The sequence below is a fragment of the Musca domestica genome, unplaced genomic scaffold (assembly GCF_030504385.1).
Source record: "Musca domestica strain aabys unplaced genomic scaffold, Musca_domestica.polishedcontigs.V.1.1 12, whole genome shotgun sequence".
Taxonomy (NCBI): Eukaryota; Metazoa; Arthropoda; class Insecta; order Diptera; family Muscidae; genus Musca; species Musca domestica.
In genome coordinates this window covers 8,338,619-8,355,807 of record NW_026712155.1, presented here as the reverse complement: position 1 = coordinate 8,355,807, position 17,189 = coordinate 8,338,619, and the positions used below count along the sequence as shown (strand labels likewise).

At 38.7% G+C, this 17,189-nt stretch overlaps 1 protein-coding gene across 3 annotated transcripts in view; it reads left to right on the top strand.

The window, feature by feature from the left end:
* LOC101901207 (neurofibromin) overlaps positions 1-17,189 on the top strand; it is a 38,931-nt gene that overhangs the window by 10,655 nt on the left and 11,087 nt on the right. The window contains exons 14-24 of one of the 3 annotated variants that reach the window (XM_020038076.2): positions 89-503; positions 564-755; positions 821-1,082; positions 1,141-2,964; positions 3,019-3,285; positions 3,350-3,625; positions 3,713-3,811; positions 9,176-9,265; positions 13,677-13,879; positions 13,945-14,300; positions 14,631-14,915. In XM_020038076.2, coding sequence (XP_019893635.2) covers positions 89-503; positions 564-755; positions 821-1,082; positions 1,141-2,964; positions 3,019-3,285; positions 3,350-3,625; positions 3,713-3,811; positions 9,176-9,265; positions 13,677-13,879; positions 13,945-14,300; positions 14,631-14,752 — 4,106 coding nt within the window. In that variant the 3' untranslated portion in view covers positions 14,753-14,915. Of the gene's footprint in view, positions 1-88; positions 504-563; positions 756-820; positions 1,083-1,140; positions 2,965-3,018; positions 3,286-3,349; positions 3,626-3,712; positions 3,812-9,175; positions 9,266-13,676; positions 13,880-13,944; positions 14,301-14,630; positions 14,916-17,189 lie in introns of those variants that run through there. The other 2 variants (XM_059118164.1, XM_059118163.1) reach the window with 2 other exon arrangements.

Here is a 17,189-nt window from a genome sequence, read left to right as displayed (position 1 = left end):
CTAGGCCTATAGAAGACCATCAGGTTTTCCTCTAGGTATTTAACACTTAATTTTTAACACTTAATTTTTATTTATTTTCCCCCTTCAGTTTCCCCCCAAGAACTGGGAATTGTTGGCAAACAGGTGCCGAGCACCGTGAAACGTGGTCTCATGTTGATGTCGAAAATCCTGCAAAATATTGCCAATCACGTTGAATTCTCCAAGGAACAGCATATGTTGTGTTTCAATGATTTTCTGCGGGAACATTTTGAGGCTGGGCGGCGATTCTTCATACAAATTGCCTCCGATTGTGAGACTGTGGATCAAACCTCGCATAGCATGAGCTTCATATCGGATGCCAATGTTTTGGCTTTGCATCGTTTGTTGTGGACACATCAGGAGAAAATCGGGGATTATTTGTCGAGTAGTCGGGATCACAAGGCAGTGGGAAGGAGACCTTTTGATAAAATGGCAACGTTACTGGCGTATTTGGGACCACCCGAGCACAAGCCGGTCGATTCACAGTGAGTCGGGGAATATGCTTTGAGGTATCCTTTTTAATTGTTTTGGATTTTTCATTCTAGCATGATGTTCTCCTCCTATCCCCGTTGGAGCTCCATTGACATGTCGTCGACAAATTTCGAAGAAATCATGGTAAAACACCAAATGCATGAAAAGGAGGAATTCAAGGCCTTAAAGGCCATGAATATTTTCTATCAGGCGGGTACCAGTAAACTGGGTTATCCGGTGTTCTACTACATAGCCAGGAGATATAAGTACGTAGAACTTATACCTCATCCTTCAATTCAAAATGAGAATCATTAATTTTTCCTTATTCCAGAATTGGTGAAACAAATGGCGATCTTTTGATTTATCATGTCATCTTGACGTTGAAGCCTTTTTGCCATTCCACCTTCGAGGTGGTCATCGATTTCACCCATGTCAACTCGGATAATAGGTTCCGTACAGAGTTCCTGCAAAAATGGTTCTATGTATTGCCCGCGGTGGCCTATGAAAATGTCCATGCGGTCTATATTTACAATTGCAACTCTTGGGTAAGGGAATACACCAAATTCCATGACCGGATATTGGCACCCTTGAAGGTAAGTGGACCCGCATTCTTTGGTTTTAAGTCCTTATTAAATTTTCCCTAATTTCCAGGGCAATCGGAAATTAATGTTCTTGGACTTGCCCAACAAACTGAATGATTACATCGATCCGGATCAACAAAAGCTACCGGGTGCCACATTGTCTTTGGATGAAGATCTCAAGGTGTTCAGCAATGCCTTGAAATTGAGCCACAAGGATACCAAGGTGGCCATTAAAGTTGGTCCCACAGCATTGCAAATAACCTCGGCGGAAAAAACCAAAGTCTTGGCCCACTCTGTGCTACTGAATGATGTCTATTATGCCTCGGAAATCGAAGAAGTTTGCCTGGTCGATGACAACCAATTCACCCTGTCCATTGCCAACGAGAGCGGTCAATTAAGTTTCATACACAACGATTGTGACAACATTGTCCAGGCCATTATACACATACGCAACCGCTGGGAGCTGAGTCAACCGGATTCGGTGACGGTGCACCAGAAGATCAGACCCAAGGATGTACCGGGAACCCTGCTAAATATGGCCCTACTTAATTTGGGTTCAGCCGATCCGAATTTACGTACAGCGGCCTATAACTTGCTGTGCGCCCTGACGGGAACATTTGATTTGAAAATTGAGGGTCAACTCCTGGAGACACAGGGTCTCTGCATTCCCTCCAACAACACCATTTTCATAAAATCGGTCAGCGAAAAACTGGCCACCAATGAACCGCATCTGACTTTGGAGTTTCTCGAGGAATGTATCCAGGGCTTCCAGCGCAGTACCATCGAATTGAAGCATTTATGTTTGGAATACATGACTCCATGGCTAAAGAATTTGGTGAAGTTTTGTAAATCCAACGATGATGCCAAGAAGGTGAAGGTCTCTCAAATTCTGGATAAACTTATCTGTCTGACCATCGAACAAAAGGAAATGTATCCCTCGGTGCAGGCGAAAATATGGGGCTCCATTGGCCAAATCCCGGAACTCATTGACATGGTGCTGGACAACTTCCTCTACAAATCGGTTTTCTATGGCCTGGGATCGCCCCAGGTGGAGATTATGGCGGACACAGCAGTGGCCTTGGCCTCGGCCAATGTCCAGCTGGTTTCGAAGAAGGTCATTACCCGCATGTGCCGTGTCATGGACAAGACCTGTACCAGCCCTCTGCCCTGTCTGGAAAATCACCAGACCTGGGATGACATTGCCATATTGGGACGCTACTTACTTATGTTGTCGTTCAACAATTGTCTCGATGTGGCCACCCATTTACCCTATCTTTTCCACACCATCACCCTACTAGTCTGCTCGGGATCGCTCTCGATGAGGGCCTCCACCCATGGTTTAGTTATAAATATTATACATTCATTGTGTACCTGTACCAAGCCGATTTTCTCCGAAGAGGCCCAGCGTGTCTTGCGTCTGTCCTTGGATGAATTCTCGCTGCCTAAGTTCTATTTACTCTTTGGCATTAGCAAGGTGAAATCGGCAGCTGTCACTGCATTCCGTTCGAGTTGTCGCCATCCACCGGACAAGTGGTTGGGCAATGAACGGGTTTCGCAAAATTTGCCACCCGATAGAGAGCGGCTTTCGCTACCGTCCCTGGAAGTAATTACCGATGCATTGCTGGAAATAATGGAGTCATGTATGAGGGACATTCCCGATTGCCAATGGCTGCAGACATGGACGGCCTTGGCAAGGAATTTTGCTTTCGCCTTTAATCCAGCCTTACAGCCAAGGGCGTTGATTGTATTTGGGTGTATCAGTAAAAGTGTAACCGATCAAGAGGTGAAGGAGTTGCTAAAGGAACTAGTCAAGGCTGTGGAGGCTTTTACCGATATAACCCTGATTGAGGCCATTGTTATGTGTCTGACACGTATCCAACCTCTTTTGAGGCCGGTAAGTAATGGAATTTAGAAAATTGACCTCACAATTATTCCCATTTCTTTTTAGGACTCTCCCATACATCGCAATCTCTTTTGGGTGGCCATTTCTGTTCTGCAACTGGATGAGGCAAATCTGTATGGTGCCGGTCTGGCTTTATTGGAACAAAATCTGCACACCCTCAAGTCTCAGGGCTGTTTTGATAATGCCCATTTGGCAGAGGTAATGATGGGTACCCGGGAAAAACTGGAATATCATTTCAAGCAGCTGGATCATGCTGTGGGTCTGTCGTTCCGTAGTAATTTCCATTTTGCTTTGGTGGGACATTTGATCAAGGTGGGCAACCTCCCAACACCATCTGATATTAAATGATTTCAATTGTATTTCTTTGTTACTCTAGGGTTTCCGTCATCCCACCCCCACCACCGTGTCACGCACCTCTCGCATTTTGACCATTCTTTTGGGCATAATTGCAAAACCCTGTAGACGTGATAAATTCGAGGTGACACCCGATAGTGTGGCATATCTAACTGCCTTGGTGGCCGTTTCGGAAGAGGTCCGTTCCAGATGTCATGTCAAACATGCTCTACCCCGTTGGCCAGCCGAGATGCCCACAGAAAATGGCAGTGGTGGTGGAGCCACTGATCAGGCAGCCACCACAAATGGCACACAGAATGTAAGAAAAAAAACCTAGATCTAACTGAAATTGGGAACTAATTACTATCCGCACCCATATGGTGGAATTTTCGGCTTATTTTTCCAGCAGGGCAGCATGGCATTGTCGCGACGCCAGAAGTCCTGGGACATACTCGATCAATCGGCATTGAATTTGGCCCGTCATCATAAAGTACCTGCACCACCGGTAGGTTTCAACAATGGGGTTATATGTTATGGACCTCTATATATATATATATATACATATACTATATATCCGATATATTTAACTATTACATATATCCTATTTTAGCTTCTTTGAAGTTGATATTTTATCGTGATATACTTTTGAATGTTTCGTTCTTTTGATAAACATAACTCCAGTAAGATTTGAGTGCGATTTGTGACATGTGAGATTATGAAGAAGATAGATTCGAGAATCCGTTTGATAATTAACTCTAAGCTAGAAAAGCACCTGAGAGTCTTGTGGGGTATTGATATGGTTTTCAGAACATTTCCAAATCTGTAAAAATTTTTTTGCCCAATGCTGTTGTGGATGGGGCCAAAACTTGGATATATTTTTCCTTATGTAAAATCTACAATGGTTGGTTCAAGAGCCTAGCAAGGATTGTTGTCGCAGTTGGTACGGCTGTTTTTCTCTGTCCTAATTTTAATTCAAATTCAAGTTCAAATTCTATACCAAGACTTTCTTTCCTACGCCACGACTTTCTGGTCTTCTATACGAAGACCTTCTGGTCATCTATACCAAGACCTTTTGGTCTTTTATATGTATTTCTCCATGGGGAATAATGCATAGGTTGAGTAGGTTTGGCTAGGTCTTTAAACAGGATTAAAAGTTCTGTGTTACGCCAATAACTACAGTCCAATACGGCTGAGTCATCTTGGAGCCATCGAAAATTCAATCGATTGTTTTTTCGATATCAAGGAGAGAAAATTTGTCCCCTTATATAAGTTGTACCCAAACAAGCCTAATTTTTCGAGCCTACTGTCATTCTGCCACAATGGACGACGGTGATCTCCTACGTTCATATTCTCTTAGTATTCTTAAATTGTCTGCCAGTTAGACATATTCATCAGAATGTGTATTTTTTACACCCTCCACCATTCTATGAAGGATATATTAGCTTTGTCATTCCGCGTAAAATTCTGAAACGACTTAGCGTGTCCGTCTGTCTGTCTATTCTTTCAAACGAATTGAGATAGAAGGCTAAAATTGGGCACACATGTGTATTTTGCCAGTAGGCAGTTCGTAAATAGTTTATTTCCTTCCACGTTTTCGTATAGCTCCCATACAGCGATACTTCCCTTTATTCGGTATTTTGATGATTTTAGAGATATTATTCGTCGGAATTGTTTAAAATTTCGTATTTGAAGATCGTAATGGATAGTACAGTCTATGACAAGGTCCGAGACTTCGTATAGCCCCGGTATAGCGGATTTTCTTTACACGGTATTTTTCGGAATTTGTTGAAAATTTTCGAATTATTTTCAAATGCTTGAGGGATTTTTTTCTTGTTTGTATCTACCTTTTTCCCTGAGGAGGTACTTACCTTCTAAAGGCGAAGAGTGTCTGTCCATAAAATGGGCGTTTAAGGACTAATATTTCATGGGAATCTTTTTGGGTTGATCCAAATATCGGACCTTTGAATCTCCAATTGAGTGGTTTATTGGCTCTATAGGGAGCCACTTCTCTGGCCGACGATTTGGTAGATTTGCATTCTTCTTCATTTTCTTTTTGATACCTTTGAGAGAACCCTATTGGCAATCCATTGGTTAACACAAATTGGTTTAACGCTATAAAATAGGACGACTATTTCGAAACTTATATAGATAAAATGTAACCCATAGAACCACATTTTATCCTCATTATCGAGAGAGCTAATATATCTACTTTGTATCTGCTTTGTTCACACATTTTTAAACCCTCAGCCAGGGGCTTAATATCATTACATACGGCCAAAACGTGCCTCATCGAAATAACGGTTTTAGACCCTAGGTCACTTTAGACAAAATCTGTTTCAGGACATTTGGTGTCGATCTAGTGAAGTCCTTCCGTCTGTCTGGCTGCCTGGCTGGTGCGCACGATAACTCTCGAAGGGAGTATCTGATTTGATCCAAACTAGGCACATCGTAATATTATTGTCAAACTTAGATCGAGTTCGGAAAGGGACAATACCGGTCCACTCCATCAATTACTCTTATAAAATGTGATGAAAGTGTCCGATTGTCGTCAAATTACACACATCACAATATTTTTATTATGCCAAGGTCTGGTGTGAAGATGGGATATATCGGTCCTTTCCTTCCGGTACTTCCCCCACAAAGGGTAAAATTTATGAATATTCGCGAGGCTCATAAAACGTGAAATTAACATCCGATTCCATTTAGACTTGGCACATCTGAATTTCTATCAACACAGGATCTTTTATAAATATGGTAGAGATCGGACCACTCCTACTGGTACCTCCACCACAAAGGGTCAAAGTTTCGAATAACCAATGCAATAATAAAATTCGGTTCTCTTCATATTGCAGACATCCCATTATTTCTATTAACTGAAGATCTGCAGTGAAGATGGGATATATCGGACAACCCCTTCTGGTACCTCGCCCGTAAAGGGTCGACATTTTGAATATCCATGAAGCTCATATAATACGAAATTAACATCCGATTCCAAAAGCCATAATTTTTACATTTTTATACCCTCCACCTTGGAAAGGAGGGTATATTAACTTTGTCATTCCGTTTGTAACATCCTTAAATATTCGTCGTAGACCCCATAAAGTATATATATTCATAATCAGCATAAAATTTTAAGTCGATTTAACGATGTCCGTCTGTCTGTCTGTCTGTCTGTCTGTCTGTCTGTCCGTCTGTCTGTTGAAATCACGATACAGCCCACATTATTTGACGTAGAGCGCCAAAATTTAGCAGAGCAATTGGTATTGTGTCTAGGATGGTTGGTATTGAAAATGAGATATATCGGTCCACGTTCTGGTATAGCCCCCATATAACGGTACCTTCCGATATTCGGTATTTTGATGATTTATGCCACATTATTTAACGGATTTGTCTGAAAATTGGTATTAGTAGGTCATAACGGTTCCCTGTATGTGTGGCAAAACATAGCATGTATAGGTCCACGTTTTGGTATAGCCTTCATATAATGGTACCTCCCGATATTCGATATTTTGATTATTTTTGCCACAGTTTTTAACGGATTTGTCTAAAAATTGGTATTTGTTGGTCATAATGAGTTCCAGCTCCGGTGGCGAAACATTGCATGTATGGGTCCATGATTTGGTATAGCCCCCATATAACGGTACCTCCCGATATTCGGTAATTTGATGACTTTTGCCCCTTTTTTCACGTATTTGTCTGAAAATTGGTATTTGTAGGTCATAATGGGTTCTAGCTCCGTTGACGGAACCTTGCATGTGTAGGTCCACGATTTGGTAGAGCCCCCATATAACGGTACCTCCCGATATTCGGCATTTTAATGGTTTTTGCCACATTCTTCTAATGTTTTCTTTACCCTAAGGTGGAGGGTATTAAAAGTTTGGCCCGGCCGAACTTAATGTTTTTTTACTTGTTTTTTTTTTTAATTTTTTGAATGAAAGCAAAAAATGTCGGAAATAGGATCAAATTTTAGAATAAGTAAAGATTTGTTCGAATTGATCACCTTTGGCACGAATTATAGCCTTCAAACGGCCAATGAAACTGTCGCACGCTGTCCGAATATTGCTCTGCGGTATTTCGGCCCATTCCCGGCGAAGGGCTTGCTTGAGGTGATCGACATTTTGGTATTTTTTAGTGCCAACCTAGCTTTCCAAAGTACTCCAGACACAATAGTCTAACGGATTGGTATCCGAAGATTTTAGTGGCGATTGTGCGCAGGAAATGAAGCGAAGAACCTCATTTTGTAACCATTCTTGGGTGGCGCATGCTAAGTCCTGTTGGAATGTCTGCGGCCAAATTGTTGGCGTGCCCAAGGCTTTAATACACCCTCCAGAATATTTTCGCGATAATATTCGGCATTTATTCTGAGGAACCTCATTTTGTAACCATTCTTGGGTAGCGCATGCTGAGTCCTGTTGGAATGTCCAAGGTCTGCGGCCAAAATGTTTGCGTGCCCAAGGCTTTAATACGCCCTCCAGAATATTTTCACCATAATATTCGGCATTTATTCTGATTAATACGAGTGGAGAGTGACCATCAGCTTTTATGGCGGTCCACACCATCACCATGGCCGGCGCTTGAGTTCTGGTGGCCAACTGAAGGTGCACATTTTCAGCTGACCTTTTTGGCAACTGAACATGATCCTTTTGTTTGTTTACAAACTGCTGGACAACGAATTCGGCAGTTCATCACTTTTGGCCAAGCGAAGCAATTCTTTAGCTCTTTTCAGTCTATTTTCTTTCAGTTGCGGTACAAGTTCTTGCACTTTTTTGAAATTTCAATGGCTTTACCCCGAGCTAATTTTTCAATATTTGTCGAATGGAATATTGCGATATGTTTAGCTCATGAGCCATTTTTCGGCCACTGCAACGCAGGTTTCGATCAAGTCGCTTCTTTACTTTTCGAACTATTTTTGCTGATGTTGCTGTTTTTTCAGTCCACTTCCTTGACGTCGGGCTACGCTACCTGTGACACGGTAACAAGCGATGGTACGATACACAAAAGATTTATTCACATTTAAATGCTGGAGTGCTCTAACGATAGCCACTTGTGGTTTTCCAGCCAAATATAAAGAAATAACCCTATCCCGCTTGAATTCCATCACCAATAACTTTTTTCTGGAAAATTCTCACCAAAATGCTTTTGTACGCTAGTTAACAATATAATGAGCTGTCACTGGTATTATTTTAATAGCTGTCGGACCAGTGGCTTAGTAGTGACAGCAGTCTGAAGTTGGTTACAGTTTCTTCATCTCACCCTGTATTTGTGGTCGATAGAAATTTTAAAATTTCTTGAATCACAGATAGTTTATAGGCATATATTGGTTTCTGAATCTCTTCATAGTCTCACAAAATGCTCCTCTATATATTCAAAATACATACTCTTGTTTTTGGCTTTCGTTTTTTAAAGTAAATCTCTATAATAATCAAACAAATCTCAATTTCTTCTTTTTTAACTTATTCAAATTAAACCTAATTTTATTTAATCATTAATCAAACCATTCCCTGTCTATATATAAATACGATAATGCCTGCTCTGATTGGTGTTGTTTTTATCTATTCTGTTAAAAAAAATTGAAACAAAAATTTTGCATTTAATTCTATTCTTTCTCTCCATGTCTTCACCACTACCACCATCACAACTACCTCTTGTCACACCCACCAACCAATATCGTCATCGTGCCTAAATTTATTTTCTATAATTTTCTAAATTATATAATTATATATTTTTTTGTTTTTATTGCATGCCCCGATAAAACCAAAAAAAATCTACTCCTCTGTCTCCTCCTCTCATTTGGGTTTTGTTTGTGTTGTGCGAAATCAAATATTTTTGCCAAAATCAAAATCGATGTTAAAACATTTTTTGACTGAAGAATGCTCGAGTTTTATTCAAAACTCAACGCTCGTTTTCGGTACCCACCACCAAAGATCCAAATAATGCGAGTGGAATCGAAGAACGTCAGGTATAAAATAAACCAAAATTTCTGTTATCAATTCTACTTTCTTTCTTCCTACTTTCTTTTTTAGACTTTCCTCTTTACCTTTTTTTTTATTTTTTTACACTGTTTTCGGTTTTTAGTTGAACTTTACTTGTTATTGTCTTTGTTTCTTACAAACCATGCACCTTAGATTTAAAAACTATTAAACTATTTTGAAAACACTTGAAAACTGTTTAAAACTATTTTGAAAACACTTGAAGGGTAATACTTTATAATTTTCCGATTTCATATCTACTTTAGTAACAAGTTAAAAGATTTGTTTAAAATTTCCTTTTTTTCAAAAACATAACCTCACTAATAATCAATTTTGTACTTCCAAAAATAATACATCGAACAATTAGGCAGAATTTAACGTTTATTGTTATTGAGAACTTAATATTTCCAAAATTGGAAACCAGTCCATGGATGGTATCGTAGAAAATTTAATATCCGCAAATCTTTTCATATTTGTGTTAACATCGGCCATTGCTTCCTCTATATTTTCTTCCGAACGATGACATTTTTGAAGTAATTTAACCAAGGCCAATTATTCATAGATGACTCTTGAGTGTTTTTAACCTATAGATGGCCTTTCGAGCATCTTCTATTTTCTGAGGGTTTTCTACCCCTATATAGCAATTTAACCAAAATCTATACTACAACTATTCATGATTGACCTGATGGTCCCCAGAAGACCTTCTGTGAGTCTTTTATCCATAGAAGAACTCTTGAGTGTTTTTAGCCAATAGAATGCCTTTTAAGCATCTTCTATTTTCTGAGGGGTCATAGACGACCTTCTGGCAGTTTTTATGCTGACCTTATGTGAGTATTCTTTCTACGGAAAACCTTCTGATAGTCTTCTATTCTTAGAAAACTTCTGCTAGTCTTTTACCCCCATCCGACCGCCTTTGAGAGTCTTGTTGTCACAGAAGTTTTTTTTTGCAAAACTTACATTCCTTGAAGTCACCTGGAAAAAAAGTTGATGTCTTTTATCCATCACAGACCTTCTAAAGACATTTTAGGCGTGGAATAGCTTCTAATTTCATCTGTAGAAGTCCTTAACTCCTTTATTTTTAGATTTTTTTCAGGATTTTCATTTAGAAGACCTGCGAGTCATTTTTTCTCTTACCTTCTGACAGTCCTCATTTACCTTTTGAGAGTTTCCTGAGAGCTTTCTTTCTGGAGAAGACCTTCTGAAAACCCTCTATCCTTCGAAGACTTCTTGAAGGTGTCAAACAGACTTTTGTTCATAGAAGGTTTTTATTCATTGAGAACCTACTAAGGAACTTTCATTCGTTTCAGGGTCCTCTTTTACCTTCTGAGAGTGTTCTGAGGGGTTTCTTTCCAGAAAAGAACCTCTGAATGCCCTCTATTCCTCGAGGTTTTCTAGAAGGCCACAGAGGGACTTTTATTCCTATAAAGTCTCTTGAGGGATTCTTTATTCATTAAAGACCTCTTAAGGAACTTTCGTTCGTACCTTTTAAGGAACGTAGATCCTTCTGCGGATCTTTTAAGGGTCTTTTACCTGTATGAGTTTCAGGGTCCTCTTTTACATTCTGAGAGTGTTCTGAGGGGTTTCTTTCTAGAGAAGACAATTTGAAGGCCTTCTATCCCTCGAAGACATCTGGAAGGCCTTAGAGTGACTTTTATTTATAGAAGGCTTCCTGAGTGGTTTTTATTCTTTAAGACCTCCTAAGGAATATTCATTCGTAAGGAACTTCTAAGGAACGTAGATCCGCAGAAGGTCTTTTAAGGGTTCTCTTTTACCTTCTGGGAGTATACTGAGGGGTTTCTTCCCAGAGAAGGCCTTCTATACCTCGAAGACATCTGGAAGGCCTTAGAGTGACTTTTATTCGTAGAAAGTGTTTTTTTCATCCATTAAAGATCTCTTAAGGAGGTCATTTCATTCGAACCTTCTAAGGAACGTAGATCAGCAGAAGATCTTTTTGGCCTCTTTTTATTGAAGATCTTTTGAAGGCCTTCTATGCCTCGATTTTTAGAAGGCGAAGGAAGAGATGTATTTTACAAAGCCTCCTGAGGTCCATTGAAGACTACATAAGGAGAGCTTCTGAGGATACTTAGATAAAAGGCCATCGACGCATAGAAGGTCAATTGGGGGTCTTACGTCCACGGGGGACCTTCCAAGGGTCTTCTGTCTGTAAAAGACTTTTTTCCCTGGAAGACTTTTGCAGATCTTCTATCACTTATATCTTTTGAAGAAGTTCAGAGAGCTTTGAGGGCATTTGAGGGTATGGGTTCCTACTACATTTTCCGGGCTTATTATGCCTATTGAATGATCTCTGAGGGTTTTTTTATGTATAGGGCACCCTCTAAATATCCTATATCAAAAGAAAACCCTTCTAAAAAATTAGAGGCTCTTCTATCTATAGCAGACCCACTAACACGCATCTATCTACAGCAAGGTCTCTGAGGTTCGTAAAATCTACAGTAGAACCTTTTATGGTCTTCTCTCTACAAAAGAATATCTGGGGTCCTCCTATCTGAAAAGAAGCCTCTGGGAGTATGCTGTCTAAAAGAGCGACTTGAGGTCATTTATCTATAGGGAGGCTGTAGGGCTTACTATCTATCGAAGAGTCTCTGGGAGTCTTTTGCAGAGAGCCTATGAGTCTTTTCCATCTATAGAAGAATCTTCTATCTATTTAAGAGCCTCTAAAAGGATTTATATCTATAGAAGATCCTCTTAGAATCTTTTATCTACAGAAGAGCCTCTGCGGGTCTCCTATCGTCAGAAGAGCTTTTGAGTGTTTTCCATCTACAGAAGAGCTACTAGGCGCTCCTAGAGTCTTCTGATTACAGAGGCCCCTAAGGGCTATATTTCAGTCATCCTTACTGAACCTTTAAAAAGACCTCTGAAGTTATTTAAGGATTTGTATCAATAGAAGCGCCTCCATGGTATTTTATCCATAGAAAGACCTGTAAGGATCCATTTCTTAAGTAGAATCTCTGAGACCCTTGTCTATAAAAGTACACTGGGGATTGTGTTTCGATGAAAGATCCTCTCTGCATCTTCTGCCCACAAAAGTTTCTCTGCTGAAGAGCAGATAAAGATCTTCTCTCTATATATGCTTCAGAAAGGGTCTTCAGAATAAATATCAGGAGTTCGGAGGGTCTTTCACCTATACAAGTCGTCTATTGGTTTCTTATGTAATGAAAAGATTACTAGGGTCTTCTATCCTAGAGGAAAGCTTAGGATGAGCTTATTACATAGAATAGTCGTTAAAATGCCTTCTGAGTGTCGTTGGTCCTTCTAAGATATACAAGAGTCCATAGAGGACATTTTGGGGGTCTTTCATCCATACTAGATCTTCTTAGGGACTTTTATACATGTAGAAGACTTTGGTCCATGGAACTGGAGATATTCTATCAATAGTTGTCCTTCTAGGATCTTTTGAGTCATCTGAGAGATAAAATACTCTCAGAAAAGACTTTTTTAGGGTCCTCTCTACAAGATATCTTCTTAAGAGCTTCTAGCTAGGAGAGAACCTCGAAGACTACTAAATCTTAAGGATAACTTCCAAGAGCCTGCTAATCACGGAAAACATTATGGAGGTATTCTGGCCTTTGATGATTTTCCGAGGCTCAGGTCTCCTTTTTATATTGGCCCTCTATGAAGACCTCTCATATAAAAAAGGACATCTGCAACGGATTTCTATAAATTCGAAAGACTCTTAGGGGCTTTAAGTGTTTTATCTATATAAGTCTGCTACTAATTGAAGAAATTCAGTCTGTAGGAGATCTTCGGAGGGTCTGTAATCTTTAGAAGAATATTTAACAGTCTCCTCTTTATAGAAGGTCGGTCTTCTAAAGGCCTTTTAGAGAAGACATTTTTTTTGGGTCTTTAAGACAGTTCTATCCATAGGATTTCCGTTTTTTTCTCTCGATATGAGATATTTTAATAGTCTTCTTTTTTTAGAAAATCTTTAGGGATTATAGTGTCCTTGCTGAACCATTTATGATTACCCAGTTTAGTTATCAAAAATTATCTCTGGTTTTGAGAAAATTAATGGGAAAGTCCAGGAACATATGACACGAAATATTTTAACCAAGGATTATAATTTCCCCTCACTCTTCCTAACACAAGAATACATTTTCAGAACATGGATATAACACGTAAAAATTATGGCTTCTATATCTGCACCATGCACCCTATACACATACAAACTCACTACACGTATACTTATGTATTATTGTAGCACCTACAAAAATTATTCAAATATATGTTTATTGCATGACGACAATCATGCTTTAAATAGTGCAATTATTTCGTATCCTTTATCCCATTTTTTTCTTTTGGTTGAAGTAGTGTGTAGGTCATTATGGAGTCCTCTATAAACATTTAATATTTCCCCCTTCTATACTTTTTGTTTTGAAACAGGAACGTGGTTCACGCACCTCCGTTTCAAATGAATCGAATGTTTTGCTCGATCCCGAAGTCCTACCGGATCTGTCGATACAGGCCTTGGTGCTGACCGTGCTGGCCACCCTGGTAAAATACACCTCAGATGAGAATGAGACACGAGTGCTGTATCAATATCTTGCCGAGGGTTCGGTGGTGTTTCCCAAAGTTTTCCCCGTCATGTATGTTGGAAATTCGGAATACATTTTTTACAATGAAATATTAATTTTTCGATTTTTATTTCCAGCCACTCTTTATTGGACCAAAAAATCAACAACATCCTGTCGGTATCCCACGACCAGGTTGTCCTGAACTCAGTACAAAGCATCATTCAAAATATGTTGGCCAGTGAGGACCCATCGCAGCAGCAGTTGCATTTTCTGCAAAGTTGTGGTTTTGGAGGCCTGTGGCGCTTTGCCGGTCCCTTTACCAAATACAATGTAATGGGTGAATGTTCAGAGCTGTTTGTAAATTGCCTAGAGGCCATGGTGGCCATATGTTTGCCCGGGGATGATCAACAAACGCCAATTGTTCCTTTGGTGCGACCCTACAATCTCAGTTCCAGTCTCAGCAGTCTTACTTTAGGGTCGCCCACGGATAAAGGTTAATATTTCCAACAAGATTTTCCGCATTTTCCTTTGTTAGCTTTCGTTTTGAATTGCATAGAGCCTGTAGAACATACATTTTGTAGGACATTAATTTTCAGTTTGCTTGTAAATGGCACGAAACACCCCTAAAACCCACTCCCACCCATAACATCCTTGCAAATAATTTTAACTGGTATCCCTTGTCCTTGTTGTTGTTTTTCTTTTTTTTTTTAAATGGGCGTTTGTTGTAAAGTTGTTTCCATATTTCATTTTTCTTTGTCTTTCGTTCTGCCATTTTTTTCACTCTTTTTTCTTTCTTTCTTTTTCTCTCTGTAAACCGTTGTAGCTTTCTCATCGGAATCATTAGATCATGAATTCGGCGGCAGTGTAAGCTCCCTCCGCCGTGCCTCACACAGCAAAGCACGCGCCAAGCACCGCTTCACCGATAGCCCATCCCATAACAATTAACAAAGATTCTGGATGATAGAAACACAGGCACCCATCATCTACATCCGGGCCAAGAATTTCAAACGTCTAACCATCATTCACACTCACCGCCACTAGCGAATAGCGTTTACTAACCTCAAATTTAATTGAGATCACCTAAAATTAACTAACCGAACACAGAAACCACCACCACCACCAAGTAGTAGAACCAAAACTTAAACTAACTGTTATATAACACATTATTTAATAATTGTTAAATGAAAAAATGAAAGAAAATCACGTATTTTGTAAATTATTGATATGCTGCTTTAATCTATGGAAACACATCGAGATATTTACACACACATATATATAGCTAGTCAATCTTAAGATAATTTTTATTTTTAATTTTTTTTTAATTTTTTTTTTTTTTTTGAGTTTGAAAAAGAATTCGAAATGTAGTTCAAAATTTTTTTTAAAAAATGAATATCAGTGCGGAATAATCCAAATTCCCACAATTACATATGTATATATGGTATGTGTACTAATATTGAATGTGATGCCATTCAAAAAAAGTATAAAGAAATTGGAAATTTCCACTTACCTCAGATTCAAGGTGAGAAACCTGCAAAGAAAATAAATTATTAAAATCATCTGCATACGATTCATAAGATATTTTATAGATATAAAGGGCCTTTATGAAAAAATATATATTTACTCTATAAGAAAATTTGAAAAGTCCTAGGCCCCTATCCAACCTTTATACATCGTAACAAATTTTCAGACTTTCGATGTTTTATATTTCATTTAAGTTATTCCTTTTTCGGAAAGAATAATAGGAAACTGTTTACATTTCACACCAAAAAGTTTTCAAAAAATTTAATTTTAAAGTTTACCGACGAGGAAATTGATAAAACTATTGCACACCTCATTTTCCTATCCGAAACTATTTCAACGTCTTCATATGTAAGCCCTAGAAACCAACAGTTACTTCAATATCAAATTTCAGAATTTCAGTTCCAATACCAAATTTAGTAACATTTAATACGCATATCCAAATCAATGTACATCTCTCCATCCTGGACACCGTGATCCAAAATTAGTACCATTTAGTACTCTTCGAATATAATTTATAGTATATATTTGCAAAACCACCACCATATCTCAACACTAGATAACAAAAGAGACCTCAATATTAAATTTCGGGATTTTAGGTCTATCCCTTCACGCAATACCAAATTTAGTACCACTTAGTTATTTTCGAACAATTATTGTACACATTTCCAAAATCACCTCAATATCTTAAAAACAAACACCAACGGTGAGCTTAATATCAAATTTCGGGAATCCAGCTCTATTGGGTCACACAAATTCAAATTTCCTAAACTTCTACATACCCCAATCCTACACTCCAAATTCCCAAACCTACCTCAATCATGCAATCAAAATTCTAGTTCTATCGGTTCACCCAAATTGTACCAAATTTAGTACATATATGTACAAATTTCCAAAATCACCTCCATTTCCCAAACCTACGCTCCGACAGTAATCTTATTTCCACATTTCAGGATATCGGTTCTATTGGTTCACCGAAATCAAAAGTTTACCAAATGCAGGTACACATAAGTACGAATTGCCATAACTGCCTACCCCATAGAATACAAAATAAATCTTATTTCTAAATTTCAGGATTCCAACTTTGCCGGTTCTATCAAAATTGTAAGATATTCAGTACAATGTAGTACACATAAGTACGAAGTTCCAAAACTACCTACATACCTCAGTTCTACAATTATCTTATTTCCAAATTTCAGTATTCCAGATCTATCGGTCCGAAATTGTACTAAATATAGTTTCATTTAGTTCATTGAACTATTAGTTCTTTGGACATGACTACAAATTTCGAAAACTTCCTCCATAAGTTTTTAGCTCTAACCGTTCACATGATACGAATTGATACCAAATGTAGTACATTTTAGTACTTTTCGTACACTTATAGTGCGAATTTCCAAAAACCCTTTGTTACATCCATGATAAACTGATGACCCTCATTCCAAATTTAAGAGCTCTGGCTCTACTGCTTCCTCAAATACAAAGGGGACCCTATTTAGTACTTTTTAATACTTTTCGTACTATTCTAGTACGAATTTAAAAAACCCAACCTCATCGGACACCTTCGGACCAAGAGTGACGCTCACCCAAAATGTTAAGATTTTAGTCAGTCAGTTAGTGTAAGTGACTAAATCATCAACGGCAAGGGGAAACGGCTAAATCTAGAATCTTGAAAATTTGTATGTGTGTTTGAAAATTTGAACTATAAAGGTACGAAAAGTACCAAAAGGTGCTAAAATTTGAATCCATTGTATTGGGCAAACGGATAGGGGTTGAATTCCATAGATAGAGATGGAAATTTTTAATCTTGGTGTTGGGGTCACTGCTGATGGGGCATTAAGGACCCTGGTATTGTATAGGGTTGAGA